Consider the following 27,001-nt stretch of genomic DNA (forward strand, 5'->3'; position numbering starts at 1 on the left):
TTTTCACTCTTTCTACTAAATGCTGTAGTTTAGGATTTAGAGCATTATGAAAAACACACTTGCAGCACCAGAGCTCAAAGGGGGTTTGCTCCCCTGTCCTCAACCCCTTTTTACTGTTGATGGTGTGTGTGTGTGGGGGGGGGGGGGGCGGGGAGGCTCTCTAAAATGATCCAGCTACAAGAGACTGAAGGGTCTCAGGCTTTCTTAGTTTCAGGAATCCCCCTTTTCTTAAAATAACTGAACACGAAGTACTAAAATATGCCAATGTCACACTTGCTGTGTGCATTTAGTAAGAGATAAGTATGCAAGGTCCAGGCATGTTTATACAACTAGCAATCGCTCTGCAAAACCATCCACAGCTCACAGCCCAACAATCTTCCAAAATACTACACGATGCATTTAAAATCTGCAGCTTTGCAAGGAGGCGCCCACAAAGTACCTATTTCGAATTTGCATATTTGTATATGAGAACACACACCACACGGTGGATACATGATCTCAGCCGGTTTTAAAGGCTAAACAGGTCCCCAAGATTTGCTTTGCTTAAACGCACACTCAAAACTTTATTAAAAACATTTTTCAAAAATAAGCAAGACATCGGCAAGGCTCCGTGGAGGGGTGGAAAATGAATCGTGTATCTTTAACCCGCAGAAGTTAAAAGACTTTTTTTTTTTGTTGTTAGCTAACAATGGAAACTTTTTTTTTTTTTAAGTGTTTCCCTCCCTCGGTCTTGCCAAGCAATAGAAAAAAAAAAAAAAGAAGAAAAGAAAAACTTGTTCCGCTGAGTTCAACCCCAGACGGGCTCACAACTTCCTTCCTGCTTTCCTCCCCCAAGCCCCCGCCTCTCTCCCTCCTCCCTCCCCACCCCCCCCACCTTTTTTTTTAATCGCACATTGAACAAACACTGAAGTAGCCGGAGCGGACAGTGACAGGGGGGATCTGCGCGGCCGAGCCGGGCGTGCGGGGCGGCCCCTGCCCGGGAGCAGTCTCCCGGCCATCGCGCCCCCCCCTTTCTTGTCTTCCGTAGCTCGCTGGGGAGGTCGATCGTGAGCTTTTTCACTTTTCAAGCCATCTTGTTCCTCCGAGGTCTGCGTCCCTGGGCCGTGGAGTCTGCACGGGCCCGGGCAGCGAGACCTTGCAGGTAAGTGTGGCGGCTTTCTCGCGGCTCCTGCCCGCGCGCCCTCTCTTCCCCTGCGCGGCCGTGCCCGGAGCCAGCCCGGGCGTTCCGGGGTCTGGAAGGCGCGGAGCGGTGGGCTGCGGGGACGCGGAGCGGGTGTGAGCTGGGAGGGCGGCGGGCGCCGGGGCGCGGGACGGGAGGGGGCAGGGGCTCGGGGCGTCCCCCCCCCCCGGGCTGGCCCTCCCGGGCGGCCGCCACCCCCGGCCTCCGCCTTCCCCGCGCGCTCCGGGATGCGGACGGGCCGGGCCCTGGAGCGCGGCGGCGGGAGGGGCGCGGAGCCGGGGCTCCCTCCGGGCTGCGGGCGCGCGGGTCCCAGCCGCGTCCTCGGACAGGGCGTGCGGAGGGCCGCCTCCCCGTGCGCGTCCACACACACACCCCTCCACGGGGGGCGCCGGCAGGGGCGGCGAGGGGCGGCGAGGGGCTGCGAGTGTTGGTTCCGGTACCGGGGACGTGCAGCGCCTCGGCTCCGGGCGCGCGCAGGCGCGCCCACACTCCCAAAACACACTTGTTTGGGGACAGGCGACGAGGCCAGTGCTGGAAACTGCCTTGGCGGCGGCCCTGCGGTGCACCCAGGCCTTCGTAGGCCGAGGGGCCCAGCCCCGAGCCCGGGGCCAGGGGGGTTAACGGCCGGCGCGCAGGCGTCCCCCTGCAGCCCGGCGCAGGTAGCTGGGGAGGCTGGTCCCGCTCGGGTTCCCCCCGAGAGAGTCCCTGCGGCCCGGGAGGGTGGAGCGGCGGATGCTGCGGCCCCGGGGAGCGTTGCCCTTTCTCCCGTCCGTAGCCCGGTTTGCTCGGGCCGAGGAGACCCGCACACGGCGGACCGGCCGTCCGCGCCCTCGGAGGCATCCGGGTCCGCCGCGCCCGCGCGCAGCGTGCGGAGGAACCGAGCAGCCTCCGCGGGCCCCCGCCAGCCCGCCCGCCGGCCCGTGTGGCTCGGGGAGAACTGTTACAATCAGGACGTTGTGGGGACCCTCCCCCCAAGCGCATCACAGCCTGGGGGCGGGGGGAGCGCTCGGGACACGCAGCCGCACACCCCCGGGGCCGAGACGTCCAGCGGCGGCGCCCCCCGACAGCGCAGCGCCCGCCGCCCGCCGCCCCTCGCCCCTGCCCTCACCCCTCCCGGTCCTGACTGTCGTCCTTGTGTCTGTCTCCACAGCGGCGCTGTAGTGTATGGAGCTCTGGGCGGGGGCTGGGCCCTCGGCGCTGCCCCCCGCCCGCAGCCCCGGCCATGCCACCGCCTCGGCGCGCCCAGCCGCGGCCGCCGGGCCTCCGGGGCTGAGCCGGGAGCCGCGCGAGGAGGAGGCGCCGGCGGCGGAGCCCGCGCGGGAGCCGCGGCGGCGGGCAGCGCGGCGGACCCAGTACTATGGCTGTGTACTGCTATGCGCTCAACAGCCTGGTGATCATGAATAGCGCCGAGCAGGTGAAGAGCGGCGGCCCCCGGCCCAGCGGCAGCGAGACGCCCCCAACGCCGGCGAGCGCCGTGCTGAGCCCCGGCAGCGTTTTCAGCCCCGGGAGAGGCGCCTCTTTCCTCTTCCCCCCAGCCGAGTCGTCGTCGCCCGAGCAGCCCGGGAGCCCCGGGGGCTGGCGGAGCGGCCGGCGCAGGCTGAGCGGCGGCGGCGGCGGCGGCGGCGTGGGCAGCCCGAGCAGCCCGAGTTGGGCGGGCCGCCCGCCGGGGGACGGGCAGCAGGCGGTGACCGCCGCGTCCCTGTCGCCCCCGGGGCCCGAGGAGGCCCAGAGGAAGCTGCGAATCCTGCAGCGCGAGCTGCAGAACGTGCAGGTGAACCAGAAAGTGGGCCTGTTCGAGGCGCACATCCAGGCGCAGAGCTCCGCCGCCCTGGCGCCCCGCAGCCCGCGTTTGGGCAGGGCTCGCTCGCCCTCCCCGTGCCCCCTCCGCAGCAGCAGCCAGCCCCCAGGGAGGGCCCTGGCCCAGAGCGAGGAACGCAGGACAAAGTCGTGGGGGGACCAATGTCCGGAGACTCCGGAGGCTGGCCCTGGCCGGAGAGGAAGGGCGCCGGGCCTGTGCCTCTCCGAGGGCGGCGAGGGGGCGGCCCCTCTCCCCGGCCCGGCCGCCGTGTCGGAACCAGGGGCGCGGGGTGCCGCAGCTTCTGCAAGAATGGAGAAGGGGAGCCCCGCCAGACCCCACTGTGGCGCACCCCGACTTATGGAAACTGACGAGAGGGTCTCTCCGCCCTCGGGGACACGCAGCTGCCCGGCTCCCCCGTTGGGGCTGCCCGGCGTCAACTTAGCGATGGCCGCAGAGGTGGCAGCGAGAGCCACAGCCAGTGGGCCACACCATGCACACGACCCTGGCCTCCCCGAGCGGCCGAGGGAGCCCCTGGTGCAGAGTCAGTGGCAGCCTCTGGGCAGTGCAACAAGCCTGGCCCCGGAGAGGGGCGGGCCCCTCAGCGGAGAGCCCCCCGGGAAGATGGGGAAGAAAGATCCGCCTGGTGGCGGTGGCGGTGGCGGTGGCGGTGGCGGTGGCGTGCGGGGCTCCGGGGCGCCTGAAGCCAGAAGGCCCGAGGACGGGACTGTGAACGCACCCTCCCAGCTTTCTGAGAGCCGGGTCAGGCCACTTCCAGACCCGGGCTCCTCCGGAGGCCCCGAGGTGACCCGGGGTGGGGCCCCGGTGGTTGGGGAGCCCCCGCAGCGCTCCAGGGGGGCGGATGAAGGATCTCTGACGCCCACGACCACCCTGGGCTTGCTCGGGGGCCTCTGCTCAGGGGCCTCCACCCGGGAGTTGGAGGCTGGAATTGCCTCTGGTGGAATGCTGGAGCCTTTGCCTTCCTGGGAAACCGCAAAAGATCCGAAAGAACCTCCGTGCCTTTCAGGGGACAGGGTGGCCGTGCCGGTGGAGGCAGCCCATCTGGCCTGGACGTGTGGCACAGGGGTACCCTCGGAAGGCCCTTGGGGAAGCCCCCAGCAGGACAGAGCCGCCCAGCCCAGCCCTGAGCTGCTCTCCCCAGATCAGAAGGACCAGCCTTCCCTGAAAGAGGCTTGCAGCCCCAGCAGTATACCTGCTGTCATCATTACCGACATGGGTGCCCAGGAGGACGGGACCTTAGAGGACCCACAGGGAAGCCCTCGGGGTAGCCTGCCGCTGAGGAAGCTGTCCTCTTCCTCTGCCTCCTCCACTGGCTTCTCCTCCTCCTATGAAGACTCGGAGGAGGACATCTCCAGTGACCCTGAGCGCTGCCTGGATCCCAACTCTGCCTTCCTGCATACCCTGGACCAGCAGAAGCCCAGAGTGGTAAGTCTCATTCTGAGATTTTCCCTCAACTCATTTGCATGCCCCTCTTGTTTGTCCTCTCTACTGAGTCCAGAGGACTCTGATCGGGGCCCTGGGGCAGTCTCCACTTACCAAGGATCCTCTCCTGGGGTGTTTGCTGGGGAGGTACCTACACACTGGCCATGCACTCTGTAGCTTGGATGGTGAATTGAGTCACTTCGACGGCTACTTCCATGTACGTCATAAAAAAACAGTATTTTACGGGACCTCCCTGTCAGGTCACCACTCACTTCTCGGGGAGATAGTATACATGAGTGTTACCAGAAGCTTCCCGATAATTCCCCGAAGATCATGAACAGAGCTGCTGAGCATAGCTTTTGTCTGATCAAGTGAAACACTTAATTGTGTGATACGTTTGGGCGGAGGAAAACTGACAAGGTCATCCAGTTACCTCTGCTTCTACTAATAGACCAGGAAAATGAGCCATGTGATTCTGTGACAGGGCTCCGAAACCTGTAGATATGCTTGTGGCCCGTGGACTGGGTGAAGAACCACCCAGCCTCAGGTGGTTAAGTCAGAACATGGCAGTATTTGTGGGATCTGTGTAACCAAGGTACAGTTTGATGTATGAATTAAAAACAAAACTCATGCTTTGAGCTACGCAGACAATTTTTTTTTTTTAAATAACAGAATGTTATACTGGGTTGTATTGCCTGAGCGAGGCACTGGGTGATCCGTCCAGGCTAGATAGCTCCTAATGCATATGCTTATGCTTATTGGCCGGTATTGGTACTTCTCAGGTATGTTTTCAAATGCATTTTGTTTGTTTTAAGATTTTTTTTATTTATCTGAGAGAGAGAGAGTGAGAGAGAACAAGTGAGGGTAGGGGCAGAGGGAGAGGGAGACTCAGACTCCCCGATGAGCAGGGAGCCTGATGCGGAAATTGATCCCAGGACCCCGAGATCATGACCTGAACTGAAGGCAGATGCTCAACTGACTGAGCCACCAGGCGCCCTTCAAGTGCATTTGTTCTGATTGATCATACTGACATTCTGGTCATGGCAGTAGACAGGGGTTTATTTCTATTACGTAGTGAATCTCAGTCGCAGGCTGTTTTCACTCTGAGGAGGATCAGTGTTTTACAGAAGACGCTGAAGTTGAAGCTAGCACTTCTGAAAAGGTCCGGACTTTCTCTGACTTTTCCAGAGTATGGGGAATTTCCTAGTTCAGTGCGCAAGGGGGTTGGGGGAGGGGGCGGTTCTTGTGCTACCCTGGGGGAAAGTCTGCATTTTATCGTAGTAGGTAGCCTTCTGACTTCATCTCGAAGATCAAATACTGCTCATCGTCCCCCAGTATCTCTGACCATGGCCACTCAGAACTTTAAGCTTCTACTCTGCATCCTTCTCGAAGGTATTTTGGACCTCAAAGCACGCCCCTCTTCTTGACTCCCACTTAACTCATCACAGTCTGAATTTTTGAAGACCGGGCATTGCTTTTCCTGAGACTCTGCTTGCTGCCAACGATAGGGGAGGCAAATGTGTATGCAAAATCGGGCCCCATCACCCTGGCGTTTTGTGGCAGGCCAGGGCTTGCGGGCACGGGGACTCCAACTTTGGGGGAGGGATGGTACACCTGGAAAGAGGTGGACAAGCTGTAAAGTGCTGCTCCTGGCAGGTGGGACTCCCATCTCTCTACCTTGGTGCCAGCAATTACAGGCCTAGTGGAGGGGATGGTCCTCCGTTCCACTCTTCCCCTTGGCTTTTAAAACCCAGAAGTGCCACTGGCACGGCCAAAGTTGCTTTAACTTGTTCTCCAGCTTTCCACTGGGCCTTTCTAGTGGTGGATTAGCAGCACCTATTAGCTGTTTCTCAAAACAACTTCTGTGTCCCGGTGTGTGAAAAGGACTGTTGTCAGGAAGTCAGCTAAAGGGGAGATCAATAATGACGGGTGCTAATTTTTTTTTCATTTGTCAGAGGGATGCCAACTGAGAGGTCAGATGGTTGAGTGGTGTTCTGTTAGCAGACAGGTCCCCAGGTAGAGGTGAGGCAAGGGGTGGGGGGTGGCGGTGGTGGGCAGGGTCTGACAGTTAATCCTCCTACTCCTGAGCTCAGCTCAGGTCTTGATCCCAGGGTCCTGAGTTCAAGCCCCACATTTAAAAATAAATTAATTAAAATGAAAATTTAAAAAGGAGGCCTGCCTGGTATCCAGCCTCCTTCCCACCTTGCCAAAGGTTTTCAGACACCCACAGAGGAGAGCCAGGGAAAAATCCCCTCCAGCTTCACTCTGAGTCACGTGAGGCCGGTGGGGAGGGGCCAGTGGGGAGGGAGTGTGTGGGGGAAGGGTGGGCAGCCAACTGGAAATTATGGGATCTTAGGGACTTTTCAGCTTTTGGGTGAATGCTTGCACGGTAAGGTGGGTTTTCTTTTTCTTGTATAGATTGTTATGGTGGAACCTTATCTGTGATTACCTGATATTGCTATTTTGTCTACAGAAGGCCAGACATCTTGATCAACTGGGCCTTTTGGCTGTGCTCTCAGTGCTTTATAGATAAACCCGAGCGGGTGCTGTCTGAGGAACCCCTTCTCTTCTGGGGACCCTGTTGCTTCTGCCTGGAGGGCTGCAGTGCACTGCGGGTGCACAATTCTCAGCCCTTCAGACTCACGCACGCTCCGTCCACACTTACCTGCACACACACGTACACACACCCGTCATCCTCACACACGCTCACATCCACATACTCACACACTCATACATGCTCACACTCACCCACTCATACACTGACATACACTCACACTCACATACTCACACACCCCCACCTGGTCACCCTCACATGTGCTCACACTCACATATTCACACACTCACATGTTCATGTTCACTTTTAAGTGCTCACAAGCCTTACCTTCTCACGTTCACATGCTCACACACCCTCATGTTCATGTTCACACATGATCACACTCACTCATTCACTCTTATGTGTTTGCTCTCATAGTGCACTCAAGTGCTCACACTCATTTCTCACGACCTCACACTCCCACATGCACCCTCAGTGCTCACAGATACCCTCATACACACTCCCCCTCATGCATGTTCCCCCCACACACTCACACACGTTCCCCCTCATATACATTCACCCTCACACATGCTTGCACATACATTCACACTGACTCCTGCACATTCCCCTCACACACACCCTCACATATTCTCACACACACACTAACACCCACTCTGGCTCACAGATTTGAAATGACACGTTCAGCCTGCCAGTCACCAAGTGCCCCTGCCCCAGCCCCACACTGAGAACCCACCTTTCCTCAGAGTTAACCCTGTCTCGTGCCTTGTGTGGTGCCTCCTCTCTTTATGCGGAGGAGTGACTGTGGGGAGCTGTGCGGGCCGTGGCCACAGTCCAGGGAAGCCTGAAGCTGGGTCTCTCCCACTCATCATGGGTGGAAGCCCCAGTGGCCTGCGGACCGGAATCCCAAAGCCCTCCCTGTGGTTGCAGACAAAGTGAAAAGCAGGTAGTTTGGGAGTGCACTCTGCAGATTCTTTAGCCATTTAGATTATGCACATCAGCAGCAGCCTTTTCACTGGTGGAAATGTGCTGGGAAGGCTGGTCTCCTCCCTTGCTTCCACCAGCAGGAGCTGTGCAGACAGCCTCAGAAACACCCACAGTGCAGGCTTTTTGCTTCTGACAGCCTGACACAGAGGCCTGTCCCTGAAGGAGAGGGCTCCCAGGCTTCATACCTGTCTGTTCATAAAGGATCAGATGCTCGAAATTGGCTCAGAAGTGATTGTATTATATGCCTTGTGTCCCAGGGCTTAACTTAGCCACGCTCACACTAACTGATCTCTGCCATCTGAACAGAAGCGAATTGCACTGAGCAAGGGTGGTGTTCTTGCTTTTTATTCTTTAAGACAACTAAAAACCCCATCAGCACTTCTTGCCTTCCCTCTGTCATTCCATTAGGAGTATGCGGCTGCGGAAACCCCAGGCTTAATGCCATGAGTTAAGATATGCAGGCATCTTACTCTAAAAAGTAGCTTTTATTGATTTCTTCCAAAATTGTCTTATCAATTATGTATACGGAAAGCAAAACAAAACCCTGGCCTAATTGCCTAGGGGATCCATAGAGAAGTATCATACAAAATCCTTGCCCTTCTTAATGCTTGCTGTTTTTTGAGGTTTTATTTATTTATTTTCGAGAGAGCAAGCATGAGCAGCAGCAGAGGGAGAGGGAGAAGCAGACTCTGCAGAGCAGGGACCCCAGTGCGAGCCTGGATCCCAGGACCCTGGGATCATGACCTGAGCCAAAGGCAGAGAGAGACTTCACCAACTGAGCCTCTCAAGCACACCAGTGCTTACTATTTTTTAAGGGCCCTTGGAATTTTGTTTCCTTTCCTTTCTAAAAAATATTGAGTAGTTCTGTGTTTTTTTGTTTTGGTTTTGTGAGAGACAGAGAGAAAGAGGGAGAGAGAGAGAGAGAGAGAGAGAGAGAGAGAGAGAGAGAGAGAGAGAAACTAATACACAGAGTAAGAAATTCAAACAATTTAAAGTGGTTTTATGTGGGGGTGCTTAGCTGGCTCAGTCGGTGGAGCATGTGACTCTCGATCTCAGGGTCATGAATTTGAGCCCGACGTTGGGTGTGGAGCCTACTTAAAAAGAATGTTAAAAAAAAGGTTAAAATGGTTTTATGTGGTTTTGAGAAGAATAAAACTTTTATTTTGGGTAAACCGAGTTAAAATTTAAAAGTGTTAGAGGGGTACTTACCAAAAAAAGAATGTAATGGTGAGAACTTTTAAATAGAAAATCCTTTTCTAGATGAGAATACAGAAGGCTCAGATTTGTGTGGTTTGGAGTTCGGGTGGCACATGTGTTTGCCTTAGATGGGGCACACTTTTCTCCCGTGTCCGTGGGGAGGATCTTTCTGACATGGCCTCAGCTCCTTTGACCCTTGCGATCTGGGATGACTCCGAGTCATCCATGTGAGGTTCAGGTGTTACTCTGCTCTGTTTAGGGAGAAGGAAACCAAGACTCAGAGAAGGAAAGAGGCCCCAGGACGACCTCTGTGGTGCAGTTTCCTCCTTTTAAAATGTGTGTGTTGCATGAAGATGATCCCCTGGAGGTCTGTCTAGTTCTGTATAGGCAGACCTGGGGCTGTCTGGGGCTGTTTAATTCTAGACTTTTGAAGTAAAACTCAGCATGTGTGAAGTATGCGTCAAGGTGTCTGAAAGTGTGGCTCTCAAACAGTGAGGCTGAAACTGGGCATGTTTAACTTTGTGCTTTTACTTAAGACCCGTTAATCCATCTGCCTCTCTTTACCTGAAGAGTGCCTCTTTGTCCTATCACATGGAAAAAGCATCATCAATTCTCGATGCCATACCTGAGATTCTCTCTCTCTCTCTCTCTCTTTTTTTTTAAAGATTTTATTTATTATTCATGAGAAACACAGAGAGAGAGGCAGAGACATGGGCAGAGGGAGAAGCAGGCTTCCTGTGGGAGCCCAATGCGGGACTCCATCCCAGGACCCTGGGATCACGACCTGAGCCAAAGGCAGATGCTCAACCACTGAACCACCCAGGTCCCTCCATACCTGAGATTCTCGTAAATAATCTCATACCCAAGATTCTCACAAACGTAGTGGTTGGATACCAAAATGTTAACCTGAAAAGTAAAAGATGCACTCCATCACCTGAGGGCTTTGACCCCCTTCGATATTTGAGTTTGCAGACAGGTGGTCCTGCACAGAGCCAACACTTCAGATGACTGTTTTATCAAAGGGGAGCTATAGAGAAAAAGAGAGATTGATGTGGAGGCATCACAGAAGCACAGCTTAGGGTTTACCTGGCCTTTGGGTTTCACAAGTTATTAAACTAACCAGGTGCTGCTTTTAGAGAGCTGCATTTCAGGTGTCACATAAATTCACTTTCAGGGCTTTTGTTCTTAAAGCGCTGAAGTCACTTCTCCGATTTTGTTGGCATGTACCGTCGAATGTAGTCACAGATTAGATTAGTTCTGTGTCGTTTATTTATACTCCTAGGGGTATCGATAAGATTGTTGAAGCTTGTTTTATTTTGGCAGGTTTCAACTTAGTTAGCTAAAGGAGGAGTTTTGAGGTATTTAATGGGAAGAATTTTATATTTTGGTAGAAAAAACTTGTATAGACTTCAGGTCATTAGCAGGTGATTCAGAATTAACTCTGAACTCCTAGACCATGTTGTGGTCATGCCTTTGGGGTGGAAGGTTCTATGGAAGGTCTGGGCATTGCAGGTTGTGCACAGTGGGCCCTGCAGGGATTTTTCCCTGGCCACATAGAATCAGCCTGGGGAAAGATGTATTTTTCACGAATTGGGGAGCATACTGTTTAGGAAATCAAACCAAACCCAAATGTGAATTCTTTCATAATACAAAAAACCATTCAGAGCACCACCTGCCTGCCATTTCAACAGCTGGATATATGGGATTTTGTATGTCCGGCCCTCCTGAGACCATGCACCTCATGGAACGGCATACTGTTGACTTCATGGATCGAGGTTATTGGCCCTGTTGGTGGTCCTGACACACAGAGCAGGAGCACCAGCATTGTAGCAGTCCCTCAGACACATGGTTCCAGGCCACCCCGGGGGTTGGGAAAAACCTGCTGTCCTGGTCTCACACTCGACTTGCTATCATTCTGCCACCAACCTTGAGTCCCACTGTGCTGCTCCCAAACCCTTGGTCATTCATTTTCCCAGGAGTGAACTATTATTTGAAAGACAGTTCAGGTCTCCTTGGCTGAAAGACACCAGGCGTGTATATATGATCCCATTAGGAAGTTGAACCTCAGTTCTGGGTATTAAAAAAACAAGAGCTTTTTCCATAGTGTATGTAGTTCTCATAAGGCAGAGCTGGATCCGGGAGAGGCTCTGAAGCTCATTTCCACCAATACTCACATTTTACAGATGAGGAAGGCAAGGCCAGAGAATATTCAATGCAGTGACAAGGCCACATTTACTCTCCTTTTCACTTAAAAAACTTGATTTAGGAGCAGCCCGGGTGGCTCAGCAGTTTAGCGCCGCCTTCAGTCCAGGGCGTGATCCTGGAGACACGATCGAGTCCCACGTCAGGTTCCCTGCATGGAACCTGCTTCTCCCTCTGCCTGTGTCTCTGCCTCTCTCTCTCTCTCCTCTCTGTGTATTCTTATGAATAAATAAATAAAATCTTTAAAAAAAACCCCTCAGTTAGTATATAAGCTCCTTGCTTCTGTTGGGAGATCAACCTGGGCTTTAAATGTAGTGCATGTTTTCAAAAGATTTGTTAAAGGGAGGGAGGAGGGATGGATGGATGAGCTATGGTACCCTTGCAGCATTGTCTACCCATGAAGGAAAAAGTCGAACCATCTAGAAGGTGGAGAACAAAGGAGAAGAAAGAGGATGGAGGTGAACTCATTGCTTCCTCCTGTGACCTCACTGCCATAGAGTTAAGGGTGCCCGACCGGGGTTGGGGAGACTCGGTGACATCCCTGTCTGCACCTGGCCTGCTAGCCCCCAGGGAAGGTGGAGAGAACCTTCCCTGTGTGATGTTGCGGGCCTCTGAGTGTCAAGGGAGGCACCAGTTGTCCGCAGCAGCAGGTGCTAGTTGAGGTGGGCTTGGGAGACCTTCCCAGTGTCTGCTTGGGAAATCCGCTGGGCCCCTTGCCAGAAACACTCTGTAGCAATGCTCAGATTTTGTTGTGCTTCCATTTTCATCCCAGTGCAATCCTGGGAAGTGACTCTGCCCCAGCCCAAAAGGCTGCAAGGCAATGAATTTCTCAAAGGCCGGTATTTCCAGGCCAGCTGTGAATCCTCAGGCCGTGGACCAGGTGGGACACCGGGAACCAGGCCGGCCACCTCTTCTGTCTCTAGTTCCTGGACTGGTTTCCTCGCGTCCAGTCTCAGAGATGGGAGTCCGTTAGGGCTGAGAATCTGGGGGACACACGGTGAAATAGGTCGCCTGTAGGAGTACATGCTGCGGGTCTGCGCTGGCACCTTTCACCCTGTGTTCACAGGGGAGACCTCTCTGAGGCTCTCCCTTGAAGGCCACACCTGGCGGGCCTCTGATGAAGCGTGACTTGTAAGAAGTCAACACACAGACTTTTGACTAACTGGTGTGTTTCTCGACCATTCCATTGAGAATTAGCTGTTAGAAATCAGATCTTTCCCCTCCGTTGAGCTTTACTTGGGCATTTTATTGGCTTGTTATCACTTCATGGAAGCCCATTTAGTGGAAGTGTCTTCTGCAGGCCTCTAGTCAATACGACATTTTTTATTTCCTGAAATGTTTACTTCTCTTTTGTATTAAACCAGCTAAGTTTTACAAGGAACCAGAAACTAGGAGCTACAGCCAGTAAGCAAGCAGAACCAGCCTCTGCAAGTAATCTCTGTGTATAATTTAATGAGGAAGGGGGGCTACGTTTTTACACCCACCCTGGAATAAGTTGGGAGACTTCTCACCCGGCCCAGGGTGGGGGTGGGGGGTGAAAAAGAGCCTCCCTCTCTGAGTTTGCTGTTAGACTGTTAATCTAGCTTTGTGTGTGTGTATGTGTGTGGTGTGTGTGTGTGTGTGTGTGTGGTAAAGTTCAGGTGGAAAGGGAAAATGAACTGATACAGCATCTCAAACAGAGGCCTGGAGATTATTTCCATTGATCTGGTGACTAAGATTAGGGGTGGCACAATTTAGAGGTGATAAGGTATATTACTGGTGTGGGGTGAGGCCCCGAGGAGCTCCTCCCACAGGGGGCTCTCCCCTTGCTCACGTTTGTAAAGTTGTTCTCAGTGCATCAGAGGGCAGGGGTTAGGGGACTTGTGCCTTTGGTTTTGGGGGCACCCACAGCTATTTAGTTGTAAAGGGTCCTCAGCATGCTGCCCCCCTCAACACTTTCACCAAAATGAATAAACTGGTGTTTTCCAAGGAGAAACTTTTTATCCGACCAGCACTCATGGCTTTCATACTCTGCAGGGAGGGTCTGGCCTGCCACAGGGATGGGGAAGGAGGTATCTGCTGCCTGGCCATCCCCCAGGGCCATCTGCAATCTCTGTTGGTATAGTGCCAGCTGGTAGAGCCTGGGCAGGTCCAGGGGAGGTCACTGCACCCCCCAGGCAGTTTCCAGCAAGTGTTTTTCCAATTTCACTGACATTCTTTCCAGGCTCAGCTCAATTTGTTTTCGCCTTCTCTATGGCAATTGATGGCTGGGTCGTAAAGTGTGTGATTCTGCAGGATCTCCTGAGAAGGGCTTCCTCCATAGCTGTCCGGGAGCTGATGCTTGTCTGATCCTCTGCTCTGTGTGGGTGTGTACTGTTGTGTAGTGTTTTTACAAGTTAGCTACCCGAAGCGTGGATTTAAGAAAGTGTACCTCTTAGCTATGGGGAGACGGCTCCAGCTGGGTTAGAGAGAGGAACTTGGAAGTATCACTTCTGTAATGCTTATCTAACCTGAATCTGGTAGCAGGAAACTGAAAAGGCCCGTGTACGACAATGACATAGACAGTTTGATCTCTTAACAATGTCAAGTGGAAAATCCAACCGCAGCCGGTAGCTTAAGAAATGGCTAGGACGTTTTGTGGGGACGGCAAATCCTGACACTCGGGTTGCTGAGCCGAGGGTAGGAAATGTGCTTGCTGCGTGGTGGAGCTGGGAGGCTGGAAAACACTGTTGAGGTTTGGGAAACTACTGGAAGATAGTAGTATCTCAGGATGCAGAGATGGCTGCTGTGGGGGACATTTTGAATGCCTCGTAGTTGGTATTTTATTTTATTTGTTCTATTTTAAGGTTTTACTTATTTATTTGAGAGAAAGCACGAGAGCAGGGGGAGGGGCAGAGGGAGAGGGAGAGAGACAATCTTAAACAGACCCTCCACTGAGCAGGGAGCCTGATGCAGGACTTGATCCCAGGACCCAGAGATCATGACCCAAGCTGAAGTCAGACGCTTCACTGACTGAGCCACCCAGGTTCATAGTTGGCATTTTAGTCTAAGATGTTTTGAATGCCTCTTCCACCCTTCCCTGCCACCGTCACAGTGGCACGGCTCATTAGCATTGAGTATCTTATTCATTCCAAGTCATTGGGCAGGTGGCAGGTGCAGGGCCTCCTCTGGGAACTCTGCTGGGTGCATTCCTGGAATGCAGTGTGTTGGAAGGACCTGTGCTGCTCAGATCCGCACCTGGCCTCTTTGGGCTCTGGCTCCTCATCTGTGAAATGGGTATATGGATAAAGCCTTTCTAGCTCCCGTGGCCTTTGCAAGGCTCTAGTGAGGTCTCGTCTGTCATTTTCAGAGTGTGAGTCTTTCTTGACTAAACTAGTTTTAATTATGAGCACCAGGACGCTGCTTTGAAAGCTTTCCTGAAAGAGGATGGACAAAGGCAGGCTGCACTCGTGCAAGATGGTCCCACGTCTGTGTCGCCAAACCAAAAGTTGCCAAGGGCTGTGTCGGAAGCAGTCCCCTCTTGCCCAACTGGGCCAGTCCTGATGGGGATGTCGCCGTGAGGGCAGGGAGCAGCAGTGAGTAGGCATTCTGGGATCCATGTCCTACTTTACATGAGCCATCAGTACAGCTGCCTCCTGCCTGCACCACCATCTCGGCCAGAGTGGACTGCAGATGAAGCATCCTGCCTGGGCTTTGCGGTCTCGCACATAGGTGGGGAGCAAAAGTGATGGAAGTTCAAGAAGCCAGAGCAGGTGCCAAGGGGGCCCCAAGGTAGGGGTCAATGTTCCTGGCACCGGGCTGTGAGTTCCTGAATAATGGAGAGGAGACCATGCTCATCTAGAGTTTGAGGATACTTAATGGGGGCGTTGGTTTTCTCTAATATCACGCAGTGTTTTTCTCTTCTGCGTCCTAGAAAGCTAAAGGGAGGAATCCAGCGAAGCCTCCAGTTTTTAGAGCAGGTGTTACATTCGGCAGGTATAGATAGACTGGACATTCCCTAAGTATGGCTGGGCCCTGGGCTAGATCCAGAAACTTCTGTATACAACTGGCTACCTGGGCTGACGAGCAAATGTTGTGCCCCGGTGGCTGCCCAGACATCAGGCACTTATGTGCCATGTCTGTGTCTGTCTGCAGACGCCTGTGCTGGAGAGAGAATGGCCTGATGCATGCTCTCTCTGTCCTTAGGGATCTGCCCTCAGAGGCAAAGCTGATGCCAGCAGATGGACTTGAGATTTGTGAAACTCAAGAGCAAGTCTTTTGGCCATAAATACAAGCTCGTAGATGAAAGAGGAGCTAATAAATAATGAGTTGATGTTGGCAGGTGACACAGGCAGGCAGCTCCTGTGCATGTTGTGCAGCCAGGGGAAGGGAGACGGAATTTGAGCACTGGCCCCCTGGAAAGGGAGTCTGATGAGACCTTGAGGACGCTGCCACCTCTGTTAGAAGTGGCCAAGCAAAAGGACTCTTGTGGATCCAAAGACTTTAGGAGGTTAGAAAGGAAGAGACAAGTTTCTCCCTGCACCCCCTCCGCAAGCCTTAATGTCCTGCACTGAACTCCATGCAGATTGACAGGCAGCTGCTAAAAGATGCAGTGTGTACACAGTGCATGTAAATGTGATGTGGAAGGATGGAAGGCCGCCTGTCCCCACCCCAGTTGACTGGTGTGGCCTCAGTGGGTTGAGTGCAAGCTGTGGGACTCTAGAGAAATGCCTTCCTTTCTGGCCCTCATTTCAACATTTGTAGGATGGGGCTGATGGTACCACCTTCGGGATATAGGGAGGGCTGCTCTGATAGGTACAGGAGTAGGACAGGTGCAGGAAGCAGGGGCTCGGCCTGCAGACCCGAATTCACAGCCTCATTCTTTCCCTGAGTTTGTCCTTGGGGGGACTTCACTTCTCTCCACCTCAGTATCCCTGTCTGTCTCTCCTGGCTTGTTGAGAAGATGAAGTGAGCTGCGCAGCCCGTGAACCCTGCATACCTGGCCGGGGAAGGGCGTGAGTCGGAGTCAGCGTCCCTGAGTGGGGGGGCCTCCAGTCCTATCTCAAAGTACAGCTCGTGCAGGATGACAAAACTGAAGGCAGGATTTACTCCCCAAAGAGGTTTCTCCATTGCAGGAGAGGTCAGACTTTGTTACCAGGGCTCAGAACTTGGAGTCTAAAAAAACAATCCAACTCTATTCCACTGCTGGCAAGGGGTGTCAGGTTACTCCCCTGGGACCAGTCTCTTTTCCTTCTGTTTTTGAGGTGGAAACTGGCCGAGGTCATCCAGGCAGGGAGAGGGCCCAGCATTCATTCCAGAGTGTGGAAAGCCCCATCCCTTCTCTCCCTCCCCTTGCTCCTCTGTTCACCCATCACAGCTCCTAAGAGAGAGAAGGGAATATATATGCATATATGAGATGCCACTACTTTGCATAGTTGAGGCTCTCAGGGCCTGGGGGTCTCTGAACAAGTGATTTAACTGGGCTTCCCCATGCCATAACTTCTGGCAGGCTGGGTGCATGCCCACTAGAGCAGGCTCTTTCTCAGATTAAGGAGATGCTTTCTTTCACGGCACGCACCCAACCGAGGCCCCTGAGGACCCAGCTGGCAGGTGTCTGCAGGCGGCTTTGCGCCGCCTGCACCTCCTCCTCAAGGGGAGCAGAGGAGAGCCTGCCCAGTATCCCCTGGGTTACACTGATGCTCCTTAGGGCCGGGGTGGTGTGGCAGGCTCTGGCAGGACCGGGGCTGTGTGGTGACAGGTCTCACCAGAGCAGCACGGGCCTGGGCCAGATGTGGCCACAGCCTGGGGCACCCTGCCTGCCAGACACGGGCTTCTGCTTCACTACACATGGAATACAGAATGTGCAAATCCTTCTTTCTTCCATGGCTGTGATGTGGAGCTGGCAGCCTGCCTGCCGTGTTAACCCTTGGGGTCCCTATCTTTCCTGCCTGCCGCTGGTCCCCACGAGCCTCTGGGCAGTGTCCAGGCCCTGAAGGGTCGGCTTCTTCCTGTGGCGTTTTGGGACCATACCCCCTTCCGGAGAGATGTGTCTCTGGCCTGGCCTCTGCTTACATCTTCCCCCAGCCCCAGACTCCTGCCCTTTGCTGGGATCTAGAGGCTGGCGTCTGGGAGGAACGAAACCACTAACAGAGCTTGTTAGTATGTGGCAGCCTTGACCTCAGAGGTGGTATGAGTGGCAGGGCGCTGGACAGAGGCTCTCTTATTGCCCCAACCTGGAAAAATACACAGTGCCCTAATTAATTTCCATCGCAGGATGAAGCCGTAGGGAGCAGTGTCTGGGACCCTGTTTGCCTTGCGGTATCACACTATACATTAAAAACGATCCTGCTCCCTCCGGAGGGCTGCCTTCCGCCTCGCTGCAGGCTGCTGATTCACAAACCCAGAGGCTGAACACAGTCCTACAGGCCTGGAGGCCCTTCATGGTGTCCCTTTTGGCCTAGCCTCGATGCTGCCGCTGACCCCAGATGCCACATAGCTGGCGGGGGAGGCAGGAGAGGCTCACCCAGAAGCTGCAGTTGGAGGGAGCCCCGGGTCCGTGTGGGTCAGCCCGGAGGGAAGTGCCCCAAGCATCCCAGTCTGGCTTCGCGCTGCCCTTTGGGGACACATGACACTGACTTTGGAAAGAGGATTCAAGAACCTCAAGAAATAGTTCACCATGACCTCACAACCAGGTATTCTAGAGGAGAATGCAAGTCCTGAATGGAGGTGCCCCTCCACGGGGTCATGAGGGTGGCTCAGTCTGTGGAGCATCTGACCCTTGATATCTGATCAGGTCGTGAGTTCGAGCCCCATGTTGGGCTCTGCGCTAGACATGGAGTCTACTTTAAAAAAAAAAATCAATCAAAAAATAAAAATCAAAAACATAAAAAATCAACTACATGAAGGACAGGATGGAAGTAACTCGGCTTGTCAGTACTTCTTGTGAAAGTCACTGGGAGTAATGATGTTATTAAAGATTCATAAATTGGGCAGCCCTGGTGGCACAGCAGTTTAGTGCCGCCTGTAGCCCAGGGCGTGATCCTGGAGACCCTGGATCAAGTCCCACGTCAGGCTCTCTGTATGATGCCTGCTTCTCCCTCTGCATGTGTCTCTGCCTCTCTCTCTGTCTCTATAAATAAATAAAAAATCTTTAGAAAAAATTAAAGATTCATAAATTAACTGTGTGGTACAGCTGTTAAAAGGGCTGAGCTGTCTTGGGGTGCACAATAGTCATAAAATAAGAGTATTATGTGCAAGGCACTGTCTATAAATCATTTCATTTAATTTTTGCAAGCAAGCAGACTGCCAATCAGATGGACACAAGGCTGCTATCTGCACAGCACAGCCAGTAAATGGCAGGCCTGGGACCCCAGCCCTTCCTCCCTGCCACCCGTGGGTCAGTTGGTCGGTCACTGGGAGGACAGAGGAGATGCTGCTCTGGGTGTAGGGAGGGCTTTGTTCAGTTCTGGGCCATGGGCTTCATGGGGATTAGGGACTGGCTGTCTTGTGTGCAGAGGAGACGGAGGGTCATTGCAGAAGCCTTAGCGATGGATGGTTGAGAGCATTTGGGTTGCTTGTGCCTCGGACACAATCCATCTGGGGGGCAAGAGAGTTGGCTTCACACAGTTGCCCTGGAGTCGTGCTTCAGTCTGGTTCAAGATCAATTTTCTATTCTCAGAGGTGAAACCAAGAGAGGATTCTTTTCCTTTTCAGTGAATGGGCCTTTGTACAAAAACACTCCATTGATAGAACTGCAACAAAAGGGAGCTTCTGGAGGTGCCTCGGAGCTCCCAGGCCTGGTGGGGAGGGAAGCAGAGAAGTTAGAGCTCCTCGCTGCTGCCCACGGAGCTGGGCAGTGAGCCCCTGACTGTGGAGAAGAGGAGGGCCCCCAGGCATTCCAGATCCTTCTGAGTGACACGAGCTGTGTGTCAGACATACCAGTGACACCTATACTGGAATTGAGGGCATCGTGCGGCAGTACCTGCCTGCGAACCTCAGTTAAATTAGGAGACGTGGTACCATCAAGAGAAGAAGGTTTATTCCAATGGGACTGGCAGACAGGAGGCCCAGGCTTGCACTACCTGGTTGTACTGAAGTTCCTTCCCTACAGGAAGAGACTGGCTTGGCATGGCTTTGGTGGGCAGAGCTGAGTAGGGGGTTGGGAACTGCAAGATGCTGTGGTGATTCCTTGCACGGGGGCACCATAGTGCCACCATGGGAAGGTGGCCCCTATGAGCATGGAGGAGGTGCCCGAGGGGTGGTGAGCAGATACCGCAGACCAGGCGAGCCCCTGTGGGGTGAGCACCATGCCTTCCAGGGGACCTTAGTTGGAAGTGGGATTGCTCACCCTTGCTTTTCACTCATCTTGAGACTCTGATGAAGCCGTCACTCTGTGTTGTGTGTAATGTCTAGCCTCCACAAACAAAGCTGCCAGGAACACGCACATGCAGGTTTTTGTGCGAACTGTAAAAGCTTTCACTTCTTGGTGATGACGAATGCCCAAGAGTGCAATTGCTGGGTCATATGGTAGTCACATACTTAGCTTTTTAAGAATCAGCCAGAATGGGATGCCTGGGTGGCTCAGCGGTTGAGCATCTGCCTTCAGCTCAGGGCGTGATCCCGGGATCTGGGATCGAGTCCCATATCGGGCTCCCTGCATGGAGCCTGCTTCTCCCTCTGCCTGTGTCTCTGCCTCTGTGTGTGTGTGTGTGTGTCTGTCTGTCTCTCATGAATAAATAAATAAAATCTTAAAAAAAAAAGAATAAGCCAGTGCATCCGGAGTGACTGCACTCCTGTGTGTTCCCACCGGCAGCGTGTGACCGGCAGCGTGTGAGCAGTCAAGGTTTCCCAGATCCTCGCCAGCACGGAGTGGGGGAGAGGGTTGGGGTGGGGGGATGGTTACTGAACTTTATTCTAGCAGCTCCAGAGTTGCATGGGTCTCTCATCGTGGTTTTAATTTGTTTCTCCCTATGGCTAACGGCTCATGTGCTTATCATCTGTATGTCCTCTTCGGTGAAATGATCTGGCTTTAAAAAAAAAAAAAATCCCCAGAGGTGCTGTAAAACACGGGCAGGGTCAAAAGCCTTGTGCATTTGTCATACACACACACACACACACACACACACACACACACACATCACCCCATTGAGGGTGCTGCCCTCTCTATGCCCTAGGGAGGTGCTTCCCCTCTGCCATGGACCCCACCCACCCACACCATCACCTGCCTGCCCCTGTGGCTGCAGGATCCCACCAAGGCTGACTCACAGGGCCGGTATTTAAGAGAAGCTGTCTGTTAATCATTGGGCCTGGAATAAAAAGAAGAACAGGCAGGAGCATGGAGTGTCTCCTTGGCACCTGGCTGGGCCTCCTGTTGGGCCTCCCCAAGGACAGTGGCCGAGGAGCAGCCTCCCCTTGGAGCTTCCCCTTGGGTCTGTTCAGCCCGCCTGCACTTTGCATTTAGTTTTGCAACACTGTCCTGCTGAAGGTCCCAGAAATGCTTCCCCTTTTGTGTTCACAAAACAGAGAAGAAAAAGTATATGTATCATTTAAAACTGCTCCAAACCGTGGTGACCCAAGTACGTTTTCTGCTTAGAACCAGCACTGAATCACCCCCTTCACCGTGGGCGGGTGGGCAGCGGGGTTGGTTTTCTGCCTTTTGCCTCCTGTCTTGGGAGAGGCTGCAGGAAGTGGCCTTGAGTGTTAATGGGGTGGCTGCCAGCTTGAGGGTCTGCTGGAGGGTCTGGTCTCCACCGGGAAGCAGGGTGGGGATGCCATCTGCTTAAGGATGCATTCACCTTTGCTTCTCTGCCTGGTGACAGGCCTGTGACTTCACAGCGTGTGAAATGCGCATCTTCACTTGAGTGACTCATAAAAAAAAGGTGGGGCTGTTTGTTCCTCCGTCTAATGAAGTATAATATTTGCAAAATCTCCTTTGGTAAATTGGTACCAACAATCTGTCACAAAGAAGGAATTGTTTTCTACGTGGGCTTAGAGGATTTTTGGAGAACAAGTGGAGGATTTTTACATGAGGGGTGTGGAGAGTCCGGGTGGTGGAGATGGTCTCGTGCAGGGACATGAGCACAGGCTTTCCACTCAGTCCCTATGGCCTACTAGAATTTTCCAGCACATCTTAGCAGTCATTTGATGGGGCCCAAGATAAAAAAAAAAAGGAGCTGAATCACATGACAGTTTGGTTCAGAATCTTTTTCTGGTTTGGTACTTTCTGAAAGCCTAGGTTTGACTCTGGTTTGAAGTCATCACCAAGCATCCCTTATTCGATGCTCTTAAGGGATGAAGGAGGGGAAAAAAAACACAAACCCTTGTTACGTTCCTGGTTCAAATTAAAATTTGATATTTATGCTTGTTTTGAGGTTGAAGAAATAAAATGTGCTATGGCTCTTGGTGAGTAGTTCATTTTGATTCAAGTCCCTTCTCCAGATAGCATGACAGTTATAAAACTTATTTCCTGTGAACCTGCATTCTTCCAGGATGGTGTGTGTTAGTCTCATTTCTTAGATATTCTAGTTAACTGAGAGTTACTATGAATTGCATTCGTACTTTGCAGTGAACTGGAAGTCATAAGATACTCAACACTCAAACCAATAGAGGTTTTACCAAATGCACAGACTGTCTTTTGGGGACCTGGAGGAAGGTTTTAACCACTCCTTGCAATTGGGGTCAGCTCTTTCCTTACATGGTCCACAGACACGTATTGGGTGTTGGCCGGATCCAAGTTATGCTAGCAGGTGGAGATGTGTGTGTAAGTAAAGCATAGTTCCTACCTTCTTGGAATCATAGTTCAGGGTAGGAGGCAGATCACAAGAGCTCACACCTATTAGGCATCTATCATGGGTGGGCATTGAATGAGGGGTTAAGTGACATGCTTAAAATCACAGTAATGCAAGAATCAGGACATGAACCCAGGCTTTCAAACTGTAGAAGAGGGTTTCTCAAATTTGGCACTGTTGACATTTGGGACCAGATAATTTTGTGTTTTGGGGAAGCTATTCTGTGCACCCTAGGATATTTAACAGCATCCCTGACCAGCAGCACCTCCCCTGATTGTGGCAACCCAAACTGTCTCCACACACTTGACAGATGTGCCCCAAGAGGCAAATTGCTGCTGGTGGAAAGCTGGTGCTCTAGAACTTGTCCTGGTAACCATGGACACTCCATGCGGCCTTCCCAGTGGTGGTGCTGCAGTACTGTGTCCACGCTTGTGTGTGTGGGAAGGTGGGCAGGGGATAGGCCCATCCAGAGTCCTGCTGGAAGCAGAGGATCAAGGCCACTCTCTCTGGGGCTGTCAGGAAGAGAAATTGCAGATAGTGCTATTTGTATGGAGTTTTGATGGAGTTCACCTAGGCAGAGGAAAGGGAACTATATCCAGAGTAGAAGGACACACACACAAGCACGAAAGTGAGACAAGGTAGTTTTTTGCTGCAGAGCCTCCTCTTCCCTCCCTCTTGCTGTTGTCTTGCTGCCTCCTTTCAAGCAGCAAGCTGGTTCACATCCACCAGAGGATTTTTTCAATCACAGGTTTACATTGGTCAGGACGGGTTGCAGTAACGAACAGCCCCACAATCCGTGGTTTCAGACAGCAAAGGTTTACTTCTTGCCCATACTGCAGAACTGGGCTGTGTCAGCTGTGCACTCTGCCATGTGTTGTCTTCACGCTGCCACCCAGGCTGATGGGGCAGCCACTCTTGAGCATTGCTGGTCACCATGGCAAAGAGAACGAGATATGGTGAATCGCATACTGGTTCAGAGAGCTTCAACTCCAAGAAATAGCACGTTTCTCTTCTGTTCGTATTTCTTTCTTTCTTTTATTTTTTTTCAAAATATTTTATTCATTATTTGAGAGGCAGAGAGAAAGAGAACATGAACTGGGGGTAGGGAACAGAGAAGAGGTAGAGGGAGGAGCAGACTCCTTGCTGAGCAGGGAGCCCGACATGGGACTCGATCCCAGGACCCCAGGATCATAACCTGAGCCAAAGAGAGATGCTTAACTGATTGAGCCACCCCTCTTCAGCTCATATTTCATTGGCCAGGTGCATATTTCATTGGCAGGGGCATTGAGTCCTACCATGTGTCTAGGAGAAGAACTGGAAATATCTGGGGACAGCACAATGTGTCGGGCCCTGTACCTGAGCCGTGTGAGGGTGGGCAACTTGTCATGGCTTTGAGGGCCTCCTAGCTTGGCCTCAAAGAATGGCCTGTTGGCAAGTTCAGTGAGAAACTGCTGAGTGAAAAGAGAAAATTAGACCATCAGGATTTCAAAAAACTAATTCTCTGAACAAGTCAGCGGGGGAGGTCCTTGTGGTTTGGGACCGATCACAGGCCCTCATTTTGGAGTTATGATGTTGGGGTGGGAGAAGGTGTTCTAGTAAACATGGCTGGGACACGGTGGACTATGTCTGCGAGGTGGGAGTAGTTGATCAGGACCCCAGGACGCTTTCTCTGGCTATTACTGTAGGAAACAGAACAATTTTGAAGCCCGAGCCAAGTGTCGAGCAAGATGGTATTCTTTGTGAACCATGGATTTACGGGGTTGTTTGGAGATAGTAGAACTGCGCCAGGTGTGAGCAAATGTGACTGAGGCTCTTTGGGATGCTTTCAGAAGGCCGGACAAATTCCTTATAAAACTGGGAGTGTGTTCCTTGTTAGAAACTCATTCAGACCACGACTCTGTCCCAGGCCCTGGAGCGGGGAGATAGAGACAGAGCCTGGCTGCGGTGGACCTAAAATGGGATAAAACCGGAAACCTGTGGGGAGGACACAGTCCTTGTCACCCCTCGACAGGGGGCACAGAAGACTTAGACACATAGAGCTAAAAATAGTGGCTGTTGGCCAGTGATGTGCTCTCTCCAGACCTGGTTCCCACTCTATTTCTGAACTGGTTTTCACCATGGTGTGCAGTGGGCCGGGGAAGGCAGGTGGACAGAATGGGGGGAGGGGGCCACAGGCATTGACTCCAGGGAGACAAGATTAGTAGCAGCCGACTGGGAACTGGGGAGGTAGGGGCATTCCAGAGACGGGGAGAGGCTGGAGCAGCCAGCTGGTCCAGAGTCTTCTCCCCAGCGGGGGCTTGCTGGAGCAGGCACATGTCTGTGTGTGTGTACAGGAGTATACGTGTAAGAGCTGCACGTGTGTGTGGCATGGGTGGAAGTGTTCATGCACGCACCCCCCTCAGAGGAGGGCTGCCCTGGAAGGGTGTGCAGAGGACCAGCCTGTGGTTTGCTCCCTGTCCCCCATCTGGTAATCCAGGGCATCCATGACACGGTGGCTCCCCAGCATTTTTCACACCCACAGCCTGTACCGTCTCTGAGGGCAGCAAAGCGCTGTTGGCCTTCTAGAAGCTTTGGCAGGCTGTGCAGGACCAGGTAATATAAGATTAGAAGGAGCCTGAGCAGACAGGTGGCGGCTGAATGCAGGGCCAAGGCAGCCAGGGCCAGGACAGCTGCCCTTCCGCCCAGGCCAGTGCTTCCTCCACCCAGACCACCATCCTTTCAACACCTTGACTTTCTCAGCTGCAAAATGGGTATGCTTCATTCAGCTGAGCAGGAAGTGCTTGCAGATGTGCCTGCTCTGGGAATTTGTTTCAGTAAAGGGGCCCCAGTGGTGGCATTTGTGGCTTGGCTCTCTTCACCTTCTGTCTGCACTGTCCACTTAGCGTGGGGTGATGAGGAGGGCAGGGACCTGGGCTGCTGTGGACCTCACCAGGGCCTGACGGTGTCCAGCCAGGGGCCCAGGCTCTGAGAAGGGAGACCCCGGCCCCTTGGGATGGTCGGAAGGTGGTTCACCAGGCACTTGCCCTGGGCTTCGAGGTCTCCGGAAGACACAGGTACTATATATAAAACCACGACGACTATCTCTCTCTTGCTACGTTTCCACCCTGGCGGCTTACTGTACACCACCACAGAAGTTTCCTGAAGCCCTTCTCCCGGGGCTCTGGGGGCCAGGCTGGGGCACTTGCTGTGAGACACTGAATAACCACCACCCCCCCCCCCCGCCCAGGAAGGCTTGCTGCAGGGCTTGCTTAGGAAGAGGGAGGGGAGCTAACGGTTTCTAGAAAAACACCACCCGCACACGGGGTGCACCCATGGTGGGCAGGATCTGGAAGTACAGCACAGTCCCAGACTGTAGCAGGAGGGGGCGTGCAGGAGGACTGGCTGTGTGGCAGACACCCTGGCAGGTGCAGCTCAGACCATGGACAGTGGTCCATGAACAGTGGTCCTGAGGGATTCTCTTGGTACTTGTTGCCTCTTTGATAAGAGAGGAGGTCCACATGGGCTCTGGTGACTTGGAACTTCCCTGTGCAGCTTTTCCAACTGGGGCATTAATGGGGAGCACTCTTTATTTGGGACTGCCCAGCCCCTGCAGGCCACTTAGCGTCTCCAGCCTTGGGGTACTGTTCCCCAGAAGACCCCCCCTCAGCCACCGTGCACCCCTCCCTGCACATCCAGACCCCTCTCGGGCCTGGGCAGGTGGTTTCTGGTTGGCAATCACTGCGGGGAATTACCTATTTTGGCATAATCTCAAGAGGATTTCAGGCAGTTAAGGGATTGGGGAGGAGGATTGGGGGAATGTCAGACCAAGCAGTATCTTGTCACCTGGGACAGGGTGTTGGCCAAAGTTTTTTAAGTGATGAAGTTACGTTTTTTGTCCTCTTATGAGTACTGGGAACCACCAGTAAACTGAAGAATATTTTGTGCCCATTTCTTTCCTTTCTTTCCTTCTTCTGTCTTAAAGTACTGTCACTGCAGGGCTTCCTCTGGGTGTATGACCAGCACAGTGCAGGCCTCTCGTGCCCAGGGTCGAACCCTTGGGGTTTAATGCTGTGTAATCACTGTCTTGAAATAATTTTTCTTTTTTTTTTAAGGATTATTTATTTATTTATTTGAAAGAGAGAGAGAGCAGGAGCAGGAGGAGAGGCAAAGGGAAAGGGAGAAGCAGACTCCCTGCTGAGCAGTGAGCCCAAAGTGGGGCTCGATCCCAGGACCCTGAGATCATGACCTGAGCTGAAAGGCAGGTACTTCACTGACTGAGCCACCCAGGCTCCCCTTGAAATTCTTAATAATTCTGTCTTTGAGTGTGTGTTTTGTAAATGAAGCCCCCGCACAGGCCCCACCCTCCCAGCAGCTGCTGACGCCTCAACCAGGACCTGGGTGAGGGCTCTGGAGGCCCGGTGTCCCCGGCTGGTGTCCCCAGATGGGGTGAGCCGGTCAGCCCCACTGCAGGCTGGCAGAGCTGCACAATTAGCCCCATGGTCACTCTCCTGATCCAGGTTCCCAACGGGAAAGAGGGTTCCCCTGAGGGTCTGCATTGGCCTAGAGATGTCAAAGAGTGGAGAAGTGGCAGTACCAGGGAGACACTGCAGAAGAGGGGCTTCTATTTGCTTGTCCTTCGTGCCTGGAGCTCCTTCTTACCTGTACTTTCTGGTTGGTTTTCTCTGCATCTCTGGGAAGAGCTGAGGCAAGTGACTACCAGGGAGCTCCGCTGCCAAGGAGAGTCCCTTCTGCTCTGCTGAAGGCCTGGGGTGCCAGCTGCCCCAGTCCAGGCTTCTTTCCTGGCCATACCTGTTGGCACCATCTATAGTGGGCAGCAGGCCAGAGGCCAGAGAGGGGCAGGGCCGGGAGCTTGCTCTGGCTTTCACTGGGACCTGGCCACATCTCATGGCCAGCTGATCATG

General features: G+C 53.3%; 1 protein-coding gene across 1 annotated transcript in view; it reads left to right on the forward strand.

The window, feature by feature from the left end:
- Positions 1 to 880: 880 nt before the first annotated feature.
- The window catches only part of ITPKB (inositol-trisphosphate 3-kinase B), a 92,821-nt gene continuing 66,700 nt past the window's right edge, over positions 881 to 27,001 (forward strand). Inside the window, exons 1-2 of the mRNA XM_055323829.1 lie at positions 881 to 1,141; positions 2,331 to 4,421. Of these exons, the coding sequence (XP_055179804.1) occupies positions 2,538 to 4,421 (1,884 nt within the window). The 5' untranslated portion in view covers positions 881 to 1,141; positions 2,331 to 2,537. The remainder of the gene's footprint in view (positions 1,142 to 2,330; positions 4,422 to 27,001) is intronic.

Source organism: Nyctereutes procyonoides, unplaced genomic scaffold (assembly GCF_905146905.1).
Source record: "Nyctereutes procyonoides isolate TBG_1078 unplaced genomic scaffold, NYPRO_anot_genome, whole genome shotgun sequence".
In the NCBI taxonomy this organism is placed as follows: Eukaryota; Metazoa; Chordata; class Mammalia; order Carnivora; family Canidae; genus Nyctereutes; species Nyctereutes procyonoides.